The following is a 17,221-nucleotide window of genomic DNA, read 5'->3' on the forward strand; positions in this document are numbered from 1 at the left end:
TTCAAACAAGGGTTTTACTTAAAGGGCTTGGCTTTCAAATCAGGATGTCATAAGAGGATAACGATGTCAAAGTGGGGTTTCAATGCAGCATCAGTGTTTAAAAGTAGATTTTCAAAGTATTTTTCGGGTTTCATCATATATTTAGTTTTAAAGTATGGTTTCAAATGAGGTTATGTTTCACAGTAGGATATTAACTGTTTAAAAAACGTTTTAGTAAAAAGTTTAGATAAAGTTAGGTCTTCAAAGATTTTAATACAGATCTAGAGTCCAAAAAATGTTTCAAACCGGAGTGGGGGTTTCAAAGTAGGGCTTTGAATTAGGGATCAATGTTTTTTTTTTTAAATGAGGATTAGGGTTTCACCCTCTCCTGAGCCATCGCCTTGAAGTATGAAATAATCTCTTGAAAAATCCTTGTTACAATTTTCTTCTTGTGCTATACCTGGGGGGGAATTAAGTAATGGGATTTCCATTTAAAAAGCACACAGGTTTTATTGCATATCAATTTCATGTATAAATTCTTCATAACATTGGAAAGATTACATTTGGTATACATTGCTATTCTACAGAATTAACATCAGTCAGGTCTTTTCAATGACATTTTTCTAAAGTAAAATTTCTTCAATAATCACAAGCATCAAAAGAATTGCAATTTCAGAATTGTTCAATATTATTCTACAATCCTTTATTGTTTTTTTTTTCTCCCACAAGTCTTTTATTTATTTAAGTCACTTGCCCCAATGTGTAAGGCAGTCAAGAACTTGAAGTCAAACATACTAAAACTAACCACATTTACAATAAGTGCATCTACAGATTTCCTTTTTTTTTTTTTTTTTTTTTTGATTTGATACACAACTCACAAATGGACATTATTATGACTGCTAAACACGGTCATGCACAATATGTTTTTGTTGTTGTTAGTTTTCAAGAAACATAACATCAGCAATCTACAACTCAGATCCAAACAAAACAAGCATCATCAACTTAAACCCATATTTTACCATTATTTTTTTTCTTTCTTCGGACAAATGCACCATGGTTTTTTTCCATCTTTGAAATACTATGCAGATCATATGAAACAATATATATATATATATATATTTTTTTTTGTCCCTCCTGTAACAGTGAGGGAGGGTAACAGCAACCGTGTTCCAAAATCTTAACGACCATCTGCCAGAATACTTTCTGAAGTGGGAACAATGGAATGCTTCAATGCCTTCAATGCCTTTACACAGCGCATTCTTATTACAGTAGTCCATGACTTGACATGAATCACTACATAGAGACAACCCACATCTTTACATTTTCTAAAGGTAAATAAATGAGATTTATGAAACAAGAGGGATTTGTGTCTTTAGAAAATGAGATGATGCAGCAGTCCTCGTGTATCCAAAGAAAAGTACAGTGTTCCTTCCGTCCTGTTGGAGTTGTAAGTCGTCAAAATCTAAGCCTGGTCGATGGATGCATGGCTTGGACCCTTGTGGTTTCATTAAGTGCTAGCTTGAAAAATACAGCAATGGGCCAAGTTGAGGATGAAGCGAAACCCCTTCCAAGATGTCTATCTACAGCTATCTACAGTCCAAAAAAAGTCATTAGCTCCTGCTACTTTGTAGACTACATGAAACGAGCATGTTGCCCACAGATGAAAAGAAGCACATCCAATATGGCCACCATTGATTACAAGGCAAGATTTATGAAACCAGCCAAATTCTAATGCCCGTTGTACGACCAAATGTAATTTCAATGTTTATTTTGGTGTCAAGAGTACTCGTCTTCTCAATTTGGGAATTTCAATGTTTTTTTGTTACAATTTTTTCCATGTAATTTGGATGTTTCTTTTGTTTTAATGAGTTCTTGTCTTCCCAATTTGGTTGGACAAATGGTTCAGGCCCTTTGAGCTTCCTAACACTTAAGGAACAAATACTGCAAGGTTCTTTTAGTATAATGTGTGCTGGTCTGATTTTCTTTTGCGATACTAATGATGAAGCCCCCCCCTTTAATAATACTTAAACCAAGTGAAGTTGGATAGAAGCAAGAGGCAAACTAAACACGGCAGGACGTTACAATGCCACTAAAACTACGACTATCTTCCGCTAAAAGCAAAAAAAAAACAACAAAACATTTTATGGATTGTTTACATTATGGCACACCAAATCTGGAGATTCTCAATCTCTCACTGGTGTTTATTCCTTCAGCAACGAAAAAAAAAAAAAAAGAGGACTTTTCCTTATTCTCAACACACCCCATTCAAAATGATCGAACAAGCAAAAAATAAATACATACACACACACTTCTGAAATCAAATATATTGGAGCAAATGGAAATGAAATGATTGTCAGAGAACAAAACATTTTCTATGGGTTATTTGGCACGTGTCGCCCTCACTATATGAACATCAAGGTTATTTTGTACACCATGTGACATCAACATACAATTTTGGTCCTTAACTAAAATAATTATATTAATAATTTAGCACGGCAGTGCCTACAATAGAACAATACTGTGATATCTAAGAGGAAAGTAAGCACACTAAGAGTGACATGAAATGATGTATGAATTTGAACAATTACCAGCGTAATCAAGCTGGAAAATCAACATTAAAATCACAATTTGCTGTGCACATTAGAATCAGTCCGTGTGTATTCATCGTTGATTCTGCAGTGGGTGACACACAATCCGCATGAGGTTTCATCTGGAGGCAAAAGTGTCACTTTGTGAGAAACAGCATCCTCTTGTGGTCTTATAGTCTTAATGCTCCAGTGTGTGTTTTTTGTTTTTCTTTTTCTTTTCTTCCAGGCGCCACCCACAGAGCCTTTAGTGACATACAGGTCAATGAAGTTTCTTCGAAATCTCATATCATCTTTCTGTTGTGGCCAGGTGAGACTGAGCCCACTTTGGGGGATGATCGGGAAAGTTTCAATGCTGTCCAGAAGCATTCATCATCTACTGTATGTCCTTCACATCAACAGGAGCTTAGCAGTGCTTTCTTAAAGTCTTCCCCTTATCTTTCGCTCTTTCTCTCGCTCTCTCTCACACACACATACGCACGCACGCGCACACACACGCACACAACCTTAAATGCAAGTGACACTGAATTCTCCGTTCTTCATGCCGAATTGTGTCCACTCCCATTGTGTGTCTACGTAAAGTCACTCTACCACAGCAAACCTCCTCTCCGTTCTCTTTCCCGTCTAGATGTGGTTGAGCGGGTGAAAGCTGGTCGTTTCAGACGGTCCGCCTCCCATGCCCAGCCAAGCGTCCAGAGAGTTCTGGGAGGACGTGTGCAAAGGGTTGTTGTCAGAGAGAGACAGCATCATTGCATAAGCCTGCAAGAGAGCAAACGTAGATTGCCACAAAATTTAATCGGGGGTGATATGAACTTCTCTTTGTTCTTCAAAACAGCTCTATTTTTTCCCCATTGTGATAATACAGTGATGGTGCCTTAAATGCAGGGCATTAAAAACAGCAGCAACAACAAAAAACCCAACACATTTTTAGGTATACATGTTACAACTGTCTGTAGGACCTGACAAAATATTATTCAAAATGATCATCCCTCTATGGTCTCATCACTTGCCTCTAACTGATCACTTTGCGCACCATTGATGTAAAAGGACATCCATGGAAATGCAGGACATCAATGGAAATGCTACCAAGGAGTACCATGACCCGCACCTGATGTCAAGTATTGTTTGTTTTTGTTTTTTTTTAACTTTCTGGCTTCCTCACAAACCTCTGTTACCAACCAACAATACAATACAATTGAACATTTTTTTGATTGATTTTACATACCGAACATGTAACAATTTAGTTATGGAACCATTTAGCAGCCTAAGTCGTGGCGCTGTGCATGCACATCAATAATCGAGAGACATTTCTTTGGGCAGATATAAAACTTAAAGCAAATTTTAAATCTTGTTGTTGGGTTGTTTTTTTTTTTTTGACAAGTATTGAGAACAATAGAAGCCTTTAATACGACTTGAATGGGCTCGGGTCCGGTTACAAAACAAAAAAAGATAAGTGAACATCCATGTATTTAAATTCATTTACACAGCTAAAAAATGTGAAAGGGGGCATACGTTTTACTTAATGTTAACAACTCACAGTGGAACCTCCAACATTGAATGGAATCAATTTGTAATTGAACAAAAACAGCCTTAAAGACACATTAAAAATCAAGGTATCTGTTTTACTTTTTGTTGTTGTATAGATATTACAGAGAAGAATCAGTATTAGCAAAGTAGAGGTAGTAGTGGTTTCAAATGTTGGTTTTATCATTCCAGTGGTCAACTTTTTGAGTATGACATGTACAAATGTTAAAAAGTGATGGTTAAGTAAAACCTTAGTTCTTATTGACTGTTGAGAATCCCATTGTGTTACTTCAGGGAATAGCCTGTGTACCAAATTCAGTAATATTGTTAATGGCAGTAGCGTCCACAGAACAGATTAATTTTCTCAGGGAATGTAAACAAATCAGTTTGCCCGGCATCCTGGAATACATTTTGTTCAAGCTCAGAAGTTCCACTGCACTTTACTTGTTATTTGTGTTGTTCATTCACATACCTGGGTTTTAGCCTGCCTGTACAATGTCTCTTTCAAAGTCTCCGACTCTAGTGAAGTGTTAAATATGTCTTTAACATCAAAATGTTGCCCATCACTGGCTGCCTTACGTAAGCCATCCGTGCCCTTGGGAAAGCTGGAAAGACCTTCAAGGTCCAGGAGGGAGCCCTCCTCCTCTAAACACCTGCACGCCAAGCCAGGGAAAGTGGTGAGCCAAAGGTGGATAGAGTTGGTAAGTTAATGGATCGAGAAGTGGAATGCAAATGGAAATGGACAAGAAGATGTTTAGTTGAAAGTGGGAAAGAGAAAAGAAAGGACTAATTAATCATCAAGGGAGTCAAAAGAGACAAGAAGAAAGGCAACATGCTTTCCAGAGGGTCAGAGACACCATGGACTGCTTGCTAGCCAATTCAAGGGCATATTGATGGTTCTCAGCCTTTTTCAATGGTGTACATCCTTAGAATATAGTTTTTGAGCCAAGTACCCCCTAAACAGTGCAAAGGGTTTCTGGATTGAAAAAAAAAACTTTGAAAAGTGTTGACTTATGTTATTATGATGTATCTATCATTTATTAATAACTGGAACTACCATCCATCCATCCATCCATCCATCCATCCATCCATCCATCCATCCATCCATCCATCCATCCATCCTCTTTAAATCAAGTAATGTAATGTAATACATTTCTAATGTAATTTCTTTTTATAGCTCAATGTCTGCAGTGGCATATCATTATGTTGCAATTAGTATATTATAGTAAAGGCGGTTGAGCAGCTGTAGTTAATTACTATAATGTCAAAAGTAGCTTGTAAAAATAAATGGGTACCTACCTGCGAGAGTGTTCATAGCTCATAGATAATGGAGTAGTCTCTTCTTCATCCTCCTCTTCTTCAGAAGCGCGTGTCGCAACTAGAGACGGAGATTCTGGAGCATCATCGTGAGACTTTTCTGTCAGGCTGCCTTCCTCTTCCTCCTCATCATCGCCCTCAGCTTCCTCGTCCTCCTCCTCCAGGCCCTGGAGAGCCAGCTTAGAGTTGGACAACCTGTGACCACTCGGCTGCTCCTCCTCAGTTGGGTCAGATCTGTATGCGTCAAAGGAGGAAGTTTCTGAAATGTGGTCAAACGTCTTCTTTTCTACAATCGCTCCAGATTTTATTGCATATTTGGTAACATTGTGGCATAAGAAAACAATGGTCCATAAGCATGTTCGTGTCTAACCTGGCAAGCCACACCCACTTTCTTAAGAGAAAGAAAGCGGGTGTTGAAAGACTCCCATTGACCACGGTTCGGCAAGGTTCAAAACGAACCCTGCAATCAAATTTGTTAATTTGCTTTGACCTATTTTTCCAATCGACGTCGTGCTTCGGCACCGAAACGAAGTCTGTCGACTTCATACATTTGAATCATCGCGCCTGAGAGGAAATGGTTGGTTTCCTTCAGCATTAAACTCAATATTAAATGACCAGATATGGTGCCACTTATATCCAAACTTTCTTGTTGAGTTCTTAACCCACATGGGAAGGCAGACTCAGAGGATTGAATCAAAGCAGGACTACACTGAGGTAATCCTGAAAAAGCAATTAATAATATGTAAAAATCGATATAATGTGCTCTAAAATAGTATCAAACGATACTGAAAATACAAATTGTAGCTATAGCAAGGCAGGCAGGCAGGTTTTCCCATGCGCATGCACTTAAAAGGGATCGGAAGGGATCAATGCAAAATGTAAGTAAATAGATACAGCAAGAAAGTGGTTAGCACGTCCGCCTCACAGTGTGGAGGCCCTTGGTTCAATTTCGCATCCAATCTTCCTGTGTGGAGGTTGCATGTTCTCCCCATGCCTGTGTGGGTGTTGTCTAGGTACCCCAGTTTTCACATTCTCCAAAACGTGCATGTTAGTTATATTGGACACTCCAAAGTGCCCTTAGGTGTGTCTGTGAGTGTGAATGGTTGTTTGTCTCTGTATACCCTGTGATTGGCTGGCAACCAATACCGCCTAGTGCCTGAAGACAGATGGGATAGGCTCCAGTATGCCGGTGACTCTCATGAGGATAAGTGATTAAGAAAATTGATTGATGGATGGATAAAAATAAATAAATACATAAATAATTGGAAAGGATCAATAGTAACTTACTAATACCAATATGATACAGATGTCAACATTCATATGGATTCTATCGATATTTGGCCCAATTTACACCAACCCAGCCCAGATTCATTGGCTTGTCAGGCCATAAGTCTGCCTCCCAGACTAGTTCGCGTCACCACACCCTCCTACTTGAAAGAGAAGGGCACTAATGTTATGTTGTCTGTTATTTTACCCACCGTTGGAAAAGACACATCAGGAATATGTCTTTTACTTTAGTTTTCAGTCGTGGAATAATAATTATAGTGTATGTGAATAAAAGAAAGACTATAGTTGATGAGTTTAGAATAATTTTGACCTGCCATCTGTACAATCTCCAGCCATAACCCCCAGATGCCCCCTCCATCAACCCCAGACCACATGATACATTCTCATGATACAATTTCCCACCGGACAGCAAAAATTACCCCTTTGTTTTTTGCCACAGAGTTGACATGTATCAAATTGGACAGGATTAGTTCTGGGGTGGCAAACGCAGGGTTGGGATTGGGTCATATGCTGAGGGTGGGTAAATATGGTGAGATGAACTCCTATTTTAATCTGCACTAAATATCACTACAATCAAATTGCCAGGCTGTTTAGCTGGAAAAAGCCCATGCTTGCGTTCAGGGAAAGAAGCGCAGCTTTGACATTGGAGGAGGAGGGGTGGGGGGGCTGCGTTTTGTCATATAGTCTAAACACGTCAGAGCTCTGTTTGGGTAAGTAGATGGGGGTATGGGTACAGAGGATGGATAGGGGGGTTGAGGACCACCGCCATTAGTGGATCTCTTGAAAAAATAGACAGATAGGTTTTGCTCTGAGCGTACCGGTGCCTTTTCAGCATCTGTAACACGCTAACTTGAGAGTGGCGGACATTGTTCTTTAAAAATAATAATTCTTCCATGACTTGTACCATTTGCATTACTGCAGTGAAGCTCAGTCGCAAGGGCAGTTAAACGCCATTATAGATAGTCATGCATGACCATGCGCCTGGAGCTTGACTTCATTCACTCAGAGGGGGGAATAAACACAGAACCGTCTGGTGCGCGGACAAAAAGCACAACACGGTCTGAATTACTGATATTAAAACGTCAGGCCGGCTTGGTGTGGATGAGATTCAGTATTGATGCCAGATGGCAGCCAAGCTAAACTACCATTCAGATTGCCAGAAAGTATGTTGACAAAAGGAAAGCGATGATGGTGAGATGGACTGTGAGACTGTAAAAACAGCAATATTTTTGTCCACGAGGGTGTGAATAGTTTTGACTTTCTAGATGACAACTTGTTTGAAAGAGTCTCTTCTCATTGGATGACAGAAATGACGGAAATCGCTGTAATGTGCATGACAGGCCAGTAGTTAGCATTTCACGTTGGGAAAAATTACGATGTCCTCAGTCTTTTGACTAGCCATTTTGTATGTGAATAAAGACTAATGAATGAATATGACTCCACTTGACACAACACCAAATGCACGTCGGCAAACATACACTTCAATGAAGAAGTGTTTTAGTACAAATATTGGTATGTGTACCATATTTTTTTTAACCATGATACTTATGCCTCATCGTTTTTAAACCAATTAAACAGTCTTTTAACCTGCTTTCAATTAATTATCATTTGTGTGAACCAGTCAAACTCGTTTGTAAACTTTGATGTTTGCTTCCAAGTAATAACTGGTCACCTCACAAACAGATGAAAAGGAAACATTATTTATCCTTCATCTGGGTACTACATTACCCTAAGTTTGAGTGCATTAAACACATGCAAAGAGAGTTGGAATGGGAAAAAAAACTCAAATAAAATGACACCGATTGAATGGAAAAAATATATTTTTCTTGACAAATCGCAAAAATCCTGGCATAACTTTTCTTATGATCAGGCACTATGCATTATTTGCATTCTGTGGTTTATGAAAAGGCCTTCATGAAATACAGAGCTTATTTCTACGCACAAATGATTTTAACTTGACCCAGCATGGTACCTTTACTAAAATGTTTGTGCCCCGCAATCATTGCGTACACTTCTCCTTAGTGCCATTAATCTTTGACGCACTAGAGAGCACTGTGTGCATATATACAACGAGTGGCTTGGCCAGAATGGTCAACACAAGCAAACTCGTCTTGATTTAAATGGAATCTTCATGGAACTTTGAATTCAAATGTATGTCTTCAAAATATCATCGTCAGATTTTATTGATACTTAGAGAAACACATCCAACCATCCATTTTCTTTAGCCGCTTCTCCTCACAAGTGTCGCTGGCTTGCTAGGAACTATTCTAGCCCTGTTGGGTTGGTAGGTGGGGGACCCCTGGATTGGTTGCAAGCCAATCGCAGGGGACGGAGAAAAAAAAGAACCTTTCACACCTCCACACAGGAAGGGTGGGGCAAACTGGAATTGAAACCGGGACATCTGAACTGTGAGGCAAATGCAGAAAGCAATCTGCCACCATGACGCCCTGGTAAAGATCAATGGTTTTCAAATTAGAGCACGTGTTATCCTTGGAGCTAAGTGAAGCCACTTCAAGAAGTTTGTGAAATTTTATCAGGATCTCTACATGTATCAATAAAACAAATTTTATGCTTGTTGATGCCGTTGTAGAAACAGTGCACCTTTCTTCTCAAATTAAGAGTCAATGAATTGGAAGAGTAAGCAACTTATTGCAAAATTTAACTGTGAGGCAGATGTGCTTAGCAGAAATAAATTAAACATAAATAATTATCAATAATAAAAATGTTAGTTTTCATTGTGTAAAACCCTGCTGCATTTTATTGATATTGTTCTCACGACCCAGCGCAATAAACTACAACTTGTCAAACAATAATATAAATTGCATGATGTCATCTTTCGGCGGTTGGTGAATGCACAAGAATGAATTGACGGTTACAGGTCCGCCTGAGGAAAACGTTGTTTGTTTGGCAAAAGCCTTTCTGCGTGATTATGTTTGTTTTTACTTACCTCTTATCCGTGGAGCTGGAGGCCTGGTTCATCTCACTGTTGGAGATGAAGTTTCGGATTTCTGAGAAGTACGAGTCCTCCTTCTCATCTAAAAGTGCATGATTGTCAGGCTCGGAGTTTGGCGAGGAGATGGTGGTTCCTAAGTTGGAAAGCATCCCAGACTGTTGGCTCACTGGGGGGGGAAAGTGTGCAGACATACACATTGGCGCACATTAACACATGCGCAAACATTTGTAATGTATGGCCGGACACAGGTAGACAAGTGTCGGGAGAATACTTGAATAAAAAATATTATGAGAGGTCATTTTAATGACAATAATAAAATGACACGTAATGCCCATTTCTTGAGGGTTTATACCCTCATTTTAAAATGTTGACCAAACAGTGCGGGGCAGATGCTTGAATTAAACCCATTCAAAGGCTTATTCACTTTATACCGTAGATGTCGTGAATAACTTCCATGCTGGCCATTGAGAGGCTGTTTTTGGCAAAGCATATGGAGAAATAAGTGCGAAATCTTGAATGAAGTGGTTTTCCCATTTCGCGTGTTCTGCTTGTTTGCTTTCACTAAACATTTTATTAAGACCAGATTTCATATTTTCCAAATGGCTAATGTGTACCGTTCATCAGACAGCCCATTAAGGAGGCAAGGTAAATAACTTGAGTGGAGTCTCTATTAAATGGAAGCCATACCAGGAATGTTCTCGTGCTCATGCTTCTTGAGATGGCGGTCGAGGTTGGTTTGCTGACCGAAGCAGCGGTTGCACAGGTGACACTTGAAGGGTTTCTCCTTGTTGTGGATGTTGCGAACGTGGCGTTGCAAGTTGGACGAGATGCTGAATGAGCGGTCACAGTACTTACACCTGCCAAGACACACGGGACAACTTGCCTGAGCACCTCTAGCATTTTTCATCATACTATACAGCATCTCTCTACAAGTAGCACTCTATAATTTTGTAATAAATTGCAAATAATAAATTGAATCTAAAAAAAAGAGTTTTTGAAACATGTTTCGCGACTAAATCAATCGACATTGTGCTACTCCTGGTGTGTGCGCTATGATACATACACATAGAGGATGTACATGGAGATGGGGGTAAGCTATCAACAGTAACATTAGTTGCTCTTTCTCGAGGATAAAGTCAATTATCTGACTTGTGTTATATTTTCTGTCGATATGTGTTGCCCCACAAATTGTGTTCAAATTTCCTATACTTCAAGCAGTTGTTCTAAGCAATTTTGAATGATGCAGGTTTTTTTTTTTTTTTTTTTTTTTTTTTTTTTTAGCTAAGTTCACCTTTATTAGTGTGAAGCAGTTTTGGTTGGGTGAAGGGACCTAAAAAGAAAGTCGTATGCCTTACTGTATGTGTGTGATTTGTTACATTTTTGAACATTTGTTTTGGTATTTTTAGGCATATTTTAGTTCGCAACTCTAGACGATAGGATGTGTAACATCATCTGTTTAATTTCTTGCTCATCTGTCAAAAAGTTGTGTTGACAATGTGCATTTATGTAAAACGTAACAAAATAAAGGCATATGTTTTGAAAAGAGACACTATATCATAAATTATTAATAGCTTGCTTTCCAATTAAATTGCTCATTATTTGAAAAGAAAGCTGTACTGGTGCTGTCATGGCATTAAAAACTATTAAATTACACTATATTTGTTTATACTACCTTGCAGCAAACTCGTTAAAATCTCAATTATATCCTGAAGCACCTATATGTACCGATTTGGGTACAAATACCCCCATTTGAGCCCCACTGGCTTATAGGGTGAAATACTGTCACGCCATTGGTATTGTTTTGTATTCTTTGTTAGTATTCAGCTAAACAGAATTTTTGAGGGCAAAGCTATTAGGATTGTTTTAAACACAACATGTCTCTCTTAAATAATGCATAAGACGATGCAAATCCTTTCGTGAGAGACAAAGAAAAGGCAATGCCAGACTGAGCCACTCATTTCAATTCCCCACAAAAGAAAATATAAATGATAACCGCTAAACTCCAAATACCTGTAGGGCTGTTCGCCTGTGTGCGTTCGCAAGTGTCTGGTGAGGTTTGCCGAGCGGGGAAAGATTTTCCCACAGTACCTTCATGAGAAAATGAACAGAAAAGCAGGAAGGGGAAAGCACAGCAGTAAAATATTTTACCATCCTTTGAAAAAAAAAGTGTCATAAGGGACAACTTATGTAGCACTGACCTGCAGGCGTAGCGTTCCTTGCCCTTACGGAGGATGGCATCCGAGAGCGAGGGAGGAGGGGAGCGGAAGTTGAAGAGTGGGTGAGCCGAATGCTGAAGCGAATTGGGCGGCATGTCCAGTTTTAGCGCACCAAAGCTTTCCAGTTTTTCTGTCATATTCTCCATGGCAGACATCTAGAGGGATGAGGAGGTTTTGGATAGTTAGAGAGATGAATATACCCACTTGCTTGTGGCTGCCTGCCTGTGTGTGTGTGTTGAAGTTGCACTGAATCAAAACAAAGACAGATGGCGAATATATATATAGAATGAGGCAAATAGGAAGTGGAAAATGCGTTGCTTATTTCACCATTTGCACTACTGGAAAGTATAACCCCACAAAACTACCCTCTCCTACCCTTCTAGCCTTTTCTTTGTTGTTCTCTGTTGTCATGTCTCCAGTCAGACCAGCAAGTTGGCCGAGCGAGCCATATGAGAGTTACGCATGGTGCTGCACAATATCGTTTGAGATAACCCCAACCGATAGCCGCAGCCCTGCCTCCAAAATCTTTTTAGTGACTACGGGATGGGAGAGACACAGGGACAGACGCTTCGTCTCGTGTTTACTCATGGTCTAAGAACAAGTAAAAGGGTGGGTGGGTGGGGGGGACTTATATTGTCATAAGACTGAATTAGAGGTGGCATTGTTTTGCGACCATTGAGAAGATTATATGATGAAATACTTACACGCAATAAGATGACTCAGATTTGGCTTAGTCCTGAGAAAACCTCTCAATTTGGAACACACATTGGTATATTACAGGACTACATACAAGAGCTACAAAGAATGTTTACGTTTAGAGTAATGCAAGCTTTTATCACATGTGGAGACGTCTTGTTGACAAGTCACTCCAAATTGCCCTTAGATGTGAATTGTTGCTCGTCTTTGTGTGCCTTGCGATTGGCTGGCAACCACTTCTACTGCCCAAATATGGATAAGCATCTCTGAGAAAATGGCTGGATGGATGATCTATACCACTGGTTGGTGGTGTTACAAAAAATGAGGTAAGGTCAATTTTCTATTTAGTTAACATGTTAGATATTTTATATTTCAGTTGTGATACAGTACTTCTCATAGAACTAAGAACTATCAAGTCCATTTGTCCACATTTGCTCCAGATGTGTGTATTGCAAAGTCAGAGTTGATAGAAGACACAGATTTCCAGGTCAAATTTTAAGCAGTTTCCTAACCAGAGCCCCTCATTCTCCTGGACACAAACACAGGATGTCCTTGATGGACACGCTGCTATTATCTAGCCAGGCAGTCCACAAAGAAAAAAAGAACAACTCGGAGGGGGTTTAGGTATGAGCTGGCTTGTGGGCTCCCACTACATGAAACAATGCCACGGCTAAGATTAGTGAGGATACCATTCAAATGCTTACTATTCATGTATTTTTTTTATTATTATTAATACTATCAGGCTTTGCGATCAAGATTAGTGGAGGCAGCGAGGGTCTGGGGACAGTTGAACAATGTGAGTGATTATCAAAGCGACTGCAATAACAGGCTGCGTCTTCTGAAAAAGGTAGAAGTGACGAGGTACACAGGCGCCATTCAATAAACAAAGGAAGAAGTCATACAGCCCTTGAGAACATAACATCAACAATGTGGAATGAGGGTGCGTGGAGCCCTATCACTTCAGGTTGGGGCAGTGTGGGAGGGAGAAGAGACGGATGTTCACATCAAGCACACTTTGGACAATACTAACAATACTTGATCGCATCTGGGAATGATCCGCAATACCGCATAGGTGATTTTCTTAACTTATGTAACAGAGTAACCCCTGTAACATTTAGCATGCTTATTCTGGCACAAGCACGTAGTGTTAATATGGAGCTACCTGCGGATGAAAGAGCTGCGGTGAAGGCCTGAGGAACTTCTCCTTTAGAGCGCCGACAGGGTCGAGTAGCTTCCTTTTCTCCACCCTGCTGGACCAACATCAAGGCAGAGGGTTACGTACCAAAGTCAAGGGTCATTCTGCATTTAATTACATTTAATCCTAGGCAAACATTTATTCAATTACTTCAACAATGTTTGACATTGCACAAGTCTAACGGGCCAACATGCCCGTTATGCAAGATAGGCAAATGCTAATGGCGCTGTATTTTGTAGGAAAATTCACCTTAGATAGAATTATTTTCCAACAAATTATTACATTTACATCTTAATTTCAAGTCAAATGGAAAAGGGAGGAAATCAAAATCAATACAAACAATTAAACAAGGTAAACGTTGCTTTGAATTAATGTCTGAGTGTATCAACGCCTTTGTTGTTACTTTGGCATGCAGGCACAAAGGAAGCTTAAAAATGTTTTGTTTACAAAAATATTCTAATTCTAATGGATTTGTGATTCGGTGGTTAAAGTCAAGGGCAATTGTTGATTTGGGGGTGTGAATCCGCCTTAGTGAATAGACTACTGAATGATAAACTAAACGATGATACAAATTGGCAGCCTCATTTGTTGTGGAGAAAGGAAAAACTTGAGTAAATCGAAGGCTGCCATAGCATAAAAAATATGTGTATTATATTTCTGTTTTGACATACTTGTATTTACAACGACAAAATTAATCCTGTTTGTATTTTTATAGATTTTGGTGAAAGTTTTTCATCTGATTCAAATGCAAATGCATGCCATTTCCAGTGGCCAATGTAGGGAACGAAATGATGATAAATTGTCAAACTACTCAGACCAAAAGTAAAAGTTGCTTGATTATTGGCTAAAATATAGGTTAAATTGGTCATTGAATGATTGTATTTCAAGTGGGGTTGTTGTGAATATTTTCAGTAAGTTGACCTGTGAGCAGAGACCAGTTAAGGGATTTACAATGCCTGATACAATTTGGTGGTTATTCATTGGACGAAAAAGTCAAAGGCATCACACAACTAACACTTTGCGGTCTAATTGGGGCAGAAATACCTGTATATTGGGTCCATGAAGAAGGCGGAAGGTTTGGCGTAGTGCAGAGGAGGTGGTTGATGTGGCTGTGGCTGCTGGTGCGGCGCAATCGGGGATTGGTGCAGTGACTGGGCGTGAGGAAGTGGAAAACTGGGGGTTTCATCCTTGATGGGTACTCCTTTGCCAGTTCCATACATATGGTTCTTTGTATTCTGCACTTCGGTCGCCAAACCATTGTGACCTCCTCGGCTTCTGTTGTTAATACTGAGGTCTAATGGTTGTTCCTCCCCGCTTGATATGACTGAAGAGCCCCTGCTACACCCAGTGTTGGTGTTTGGGATTGAGGGGTTAGGAGGAGGTGGAGGGGACAACTTAGTCTCCTTAGGTTTGGTACTGAGATCAAATGGTGATTCTACAGTGGGGACAGGCGCACCAAATGCACCAGAAACCATCTTATGGAGCTGCTCACGAGGCGACTTGGGCTCTCCCTTAAAGAACAGGCCAGAGGTGAGGGCACCTCGTTCAGTGCTAAAGGGGTACAGGGAATTGTGGAAATTGGGAAGGAACTGGAAGGGAAACATGGAGTGGTAGGGCAATGGGCCCATCTTCTTCTCTTGATGGAGACCTATCAACCCTGGACCAAAGTATTTCTCAGCAATTGAAGCAATAGCTTTGATGGAATCGGTGGTAGCTGCATTAGGATTCGTGGTGGTGGGTATGAGTGCTTGCTCCTCAGGCGGAGGAAAGAAAGAATGCTGTGCTGACACCGAAGACAAAAAGGGACGGTCAACGGAGAGGTTCCCTGAATTAATAACCGTGGGAATAGCTGCGCTGTTAGCGTCCTCTAACGGGTGACCGTCTTGGCTTGATAAGACTGCAGGCGGCTTTCTTCTTTTGCCGTTGTGCTCACGTTCACTATCTCCATCACTCTCTAGGTCAGAACCGTCACCCGAGGCTGTGCCAGTTGTGGTGTCCAAATCTGTCCCGCTTGTGGTGTTAACATCTTCCAGGTCACTGCCATCTGAAATTTCTGCCATCTTGGATTTAGTCTTGGTTTCTCCACCAGAGGACAAATCCAGTTTACTCTCGCCATCTTTGTCCTCAGCCAGACTCAAACCATTGCTTCCATGACTATTTGTTGAGCTAACTAAAGACAACGGAGGGCCATCTAGAGGACTCTGAGGCAGCTTGACTTCTTGAGTGCTGTTGCTAAGGGGTGCCTTCATCATTGGAGTAGCCGGCAATAGGGGCGGTCGTGGATACAATGATGGCGGAAAGATGCCTGGGAAACCATGTGGGAGGGACGGAAAACCATGAGGTCCTGGCGAGAAGGGCAAGCCAGAATGAGGGTGGGGTCTGGATGGAAAGTAGTCAGTGAAGCCTAAAGCAGACTGGTTCAAACCAGCAAGGTGAGGATGTTGAGACTTGGCCTTGGCCATAATAGGACTGGAGCTCATGGGGATACTGTGATTGAACATCCCTGTTGGAGAGCCGTAATGGTTCTTGCCCTCGCAAAAGCGGCGGTGCTTGTTTAAGGAGGAGGTAGTGCTGAACAACTGGCCGCAGTCCTTACACTTGATCTGGGTGCGGCAGTCGGCGTGCATACGCTTGTGGCGGCACAGGTTGGAGAACTGCGTGTAGGATTTGTGGCACACCTCACCTGCGGGTACGAGGAGACGCAGCCCATCAGGGCCTGGTTAAACCCTTTTTAACACTGTCTCTAACTGTGTAAACCAAATTAACCACGACATACACGAGCAATGCATGTGAATCGAAGGGGGGGGGGGGGGGTAACGCAAAGACTTGCTGCCAAGGGGTATAGAACAACACATTAACTCTGCCACTGGGAAGTTTTGACCATTGTAATAGTTTTTTTTTTCTTTTCAAACACTAGAGAGCAGTGCTTCTCAAATTTTCTCGATGATGTACTTCTGTGAAGGATTTTTTTTTAGCTCCCTAATGTAGCACCTAAAGTGCCCCCTGACACTGCAAAACATTTTTAGACCAAAAAAATAAAGTTGGGTGTCTGATTAATGAAACTTTGTAACTGTATTTGTAATTGTATCTCTAAGTGTATTTAATTCAAATGGAAAGTTTAACCTCATCTGTTTAATTTGTGGCTCATAACGGGAAAATTGCCTCACTAATGAGTAATGGCAATGCAATATAGAAAACAAAATAAAGGAATACCTCTTTTTACCAAGGAGTCACTATAAAAGCCATTATTTGTTTCATGTTCCAAACAAATTGATCTCATTTTGAAAATGTACTGTTGTTGAATATATGTTAAAAGGTAATTGAAATTAGGCCTCCTCCTGAGACCTAGCCCATTCATTTGTGTCCACTTCAGTAGACGTTTTTTTTTATTTTTATTTTTTTATATATCTTTTGATCCATATGAACAAACTTTAAAAGGCCAAGTGAGTCGAGGACATCCTGGCCTTTC

General features: G+C 40.4%; 1 protein-coding gene across 2 annotated transcripts in view; it reads right to left on the reverse strand.

Moving 5' to 3' along the window:
• Positions 1-475: 475 nt before the first annotated feature.
• Positions 476-17,221, reverse strand: part of prdm16 (PR domain containing 16) — a 192,969-nt gene continuing 176,223 nt past the window's right edge. Inside the window, exons 9-17 of one of the 2 annotated variants that reach the window (XM_088407609.1) lie at positions 14,797-16,435; positions 13,720-13,807; positions 11,844-12,016; positions 11,656-11,733; positions 10,333-10,502; positions 9,640-9,811; positions 5,388-5,639; positions 4,561-4,741; positions 476-3,323 (exon numbers count right to left, since the gene is read on the reverse strand). In XM_088407609.1, coding sequence (XP_088263735.1) covers positions 3,189-3,323; positions 4,561-4,741; positions 5,388-5,639; positions 9,640-9,811; positions 10,333-10,502; positions 11,656-11,733; positions 11,844-12,016; positions 13,720-13,807; positions 14,797-16,435 — 2,888 coding nt within the window. In that variant the 3' untranslated portion in view covers positions 476-3,188. Of the gene's footprint in view, positions 3,324-4,560; positions 4,742-5,387; positions 5,640-9,639; positions 9,812-10,332; positions 10,503-11,655; positions 11,734-11,843; positions 12,017-13,719; positions 13,808-14,796; positions 16,469-17,221 lie in introns of both variants that reach the window. The other variant, XM_088407611.1, reaches the window with a different exon arrangement.

The sequence above is a fragment of the Hippichthys cyanospilos genome, chromosome 2 (genome assembly GCF_059441005.1).
Source record: "Hippichthys cyanospilos isolate Australia breed blue-spotted pipefish chromosome 2, RoL_Hcya_1.0, whole genome shotgun sequence".
Taxonomy (NCBI): domain Eukaryota; kingdom Metazoa; phylum Chordata; class Actinopteri; order Syngnathiformes; family Syngnathidae; genus Hippichthys; species Hippichthys cyanospilos.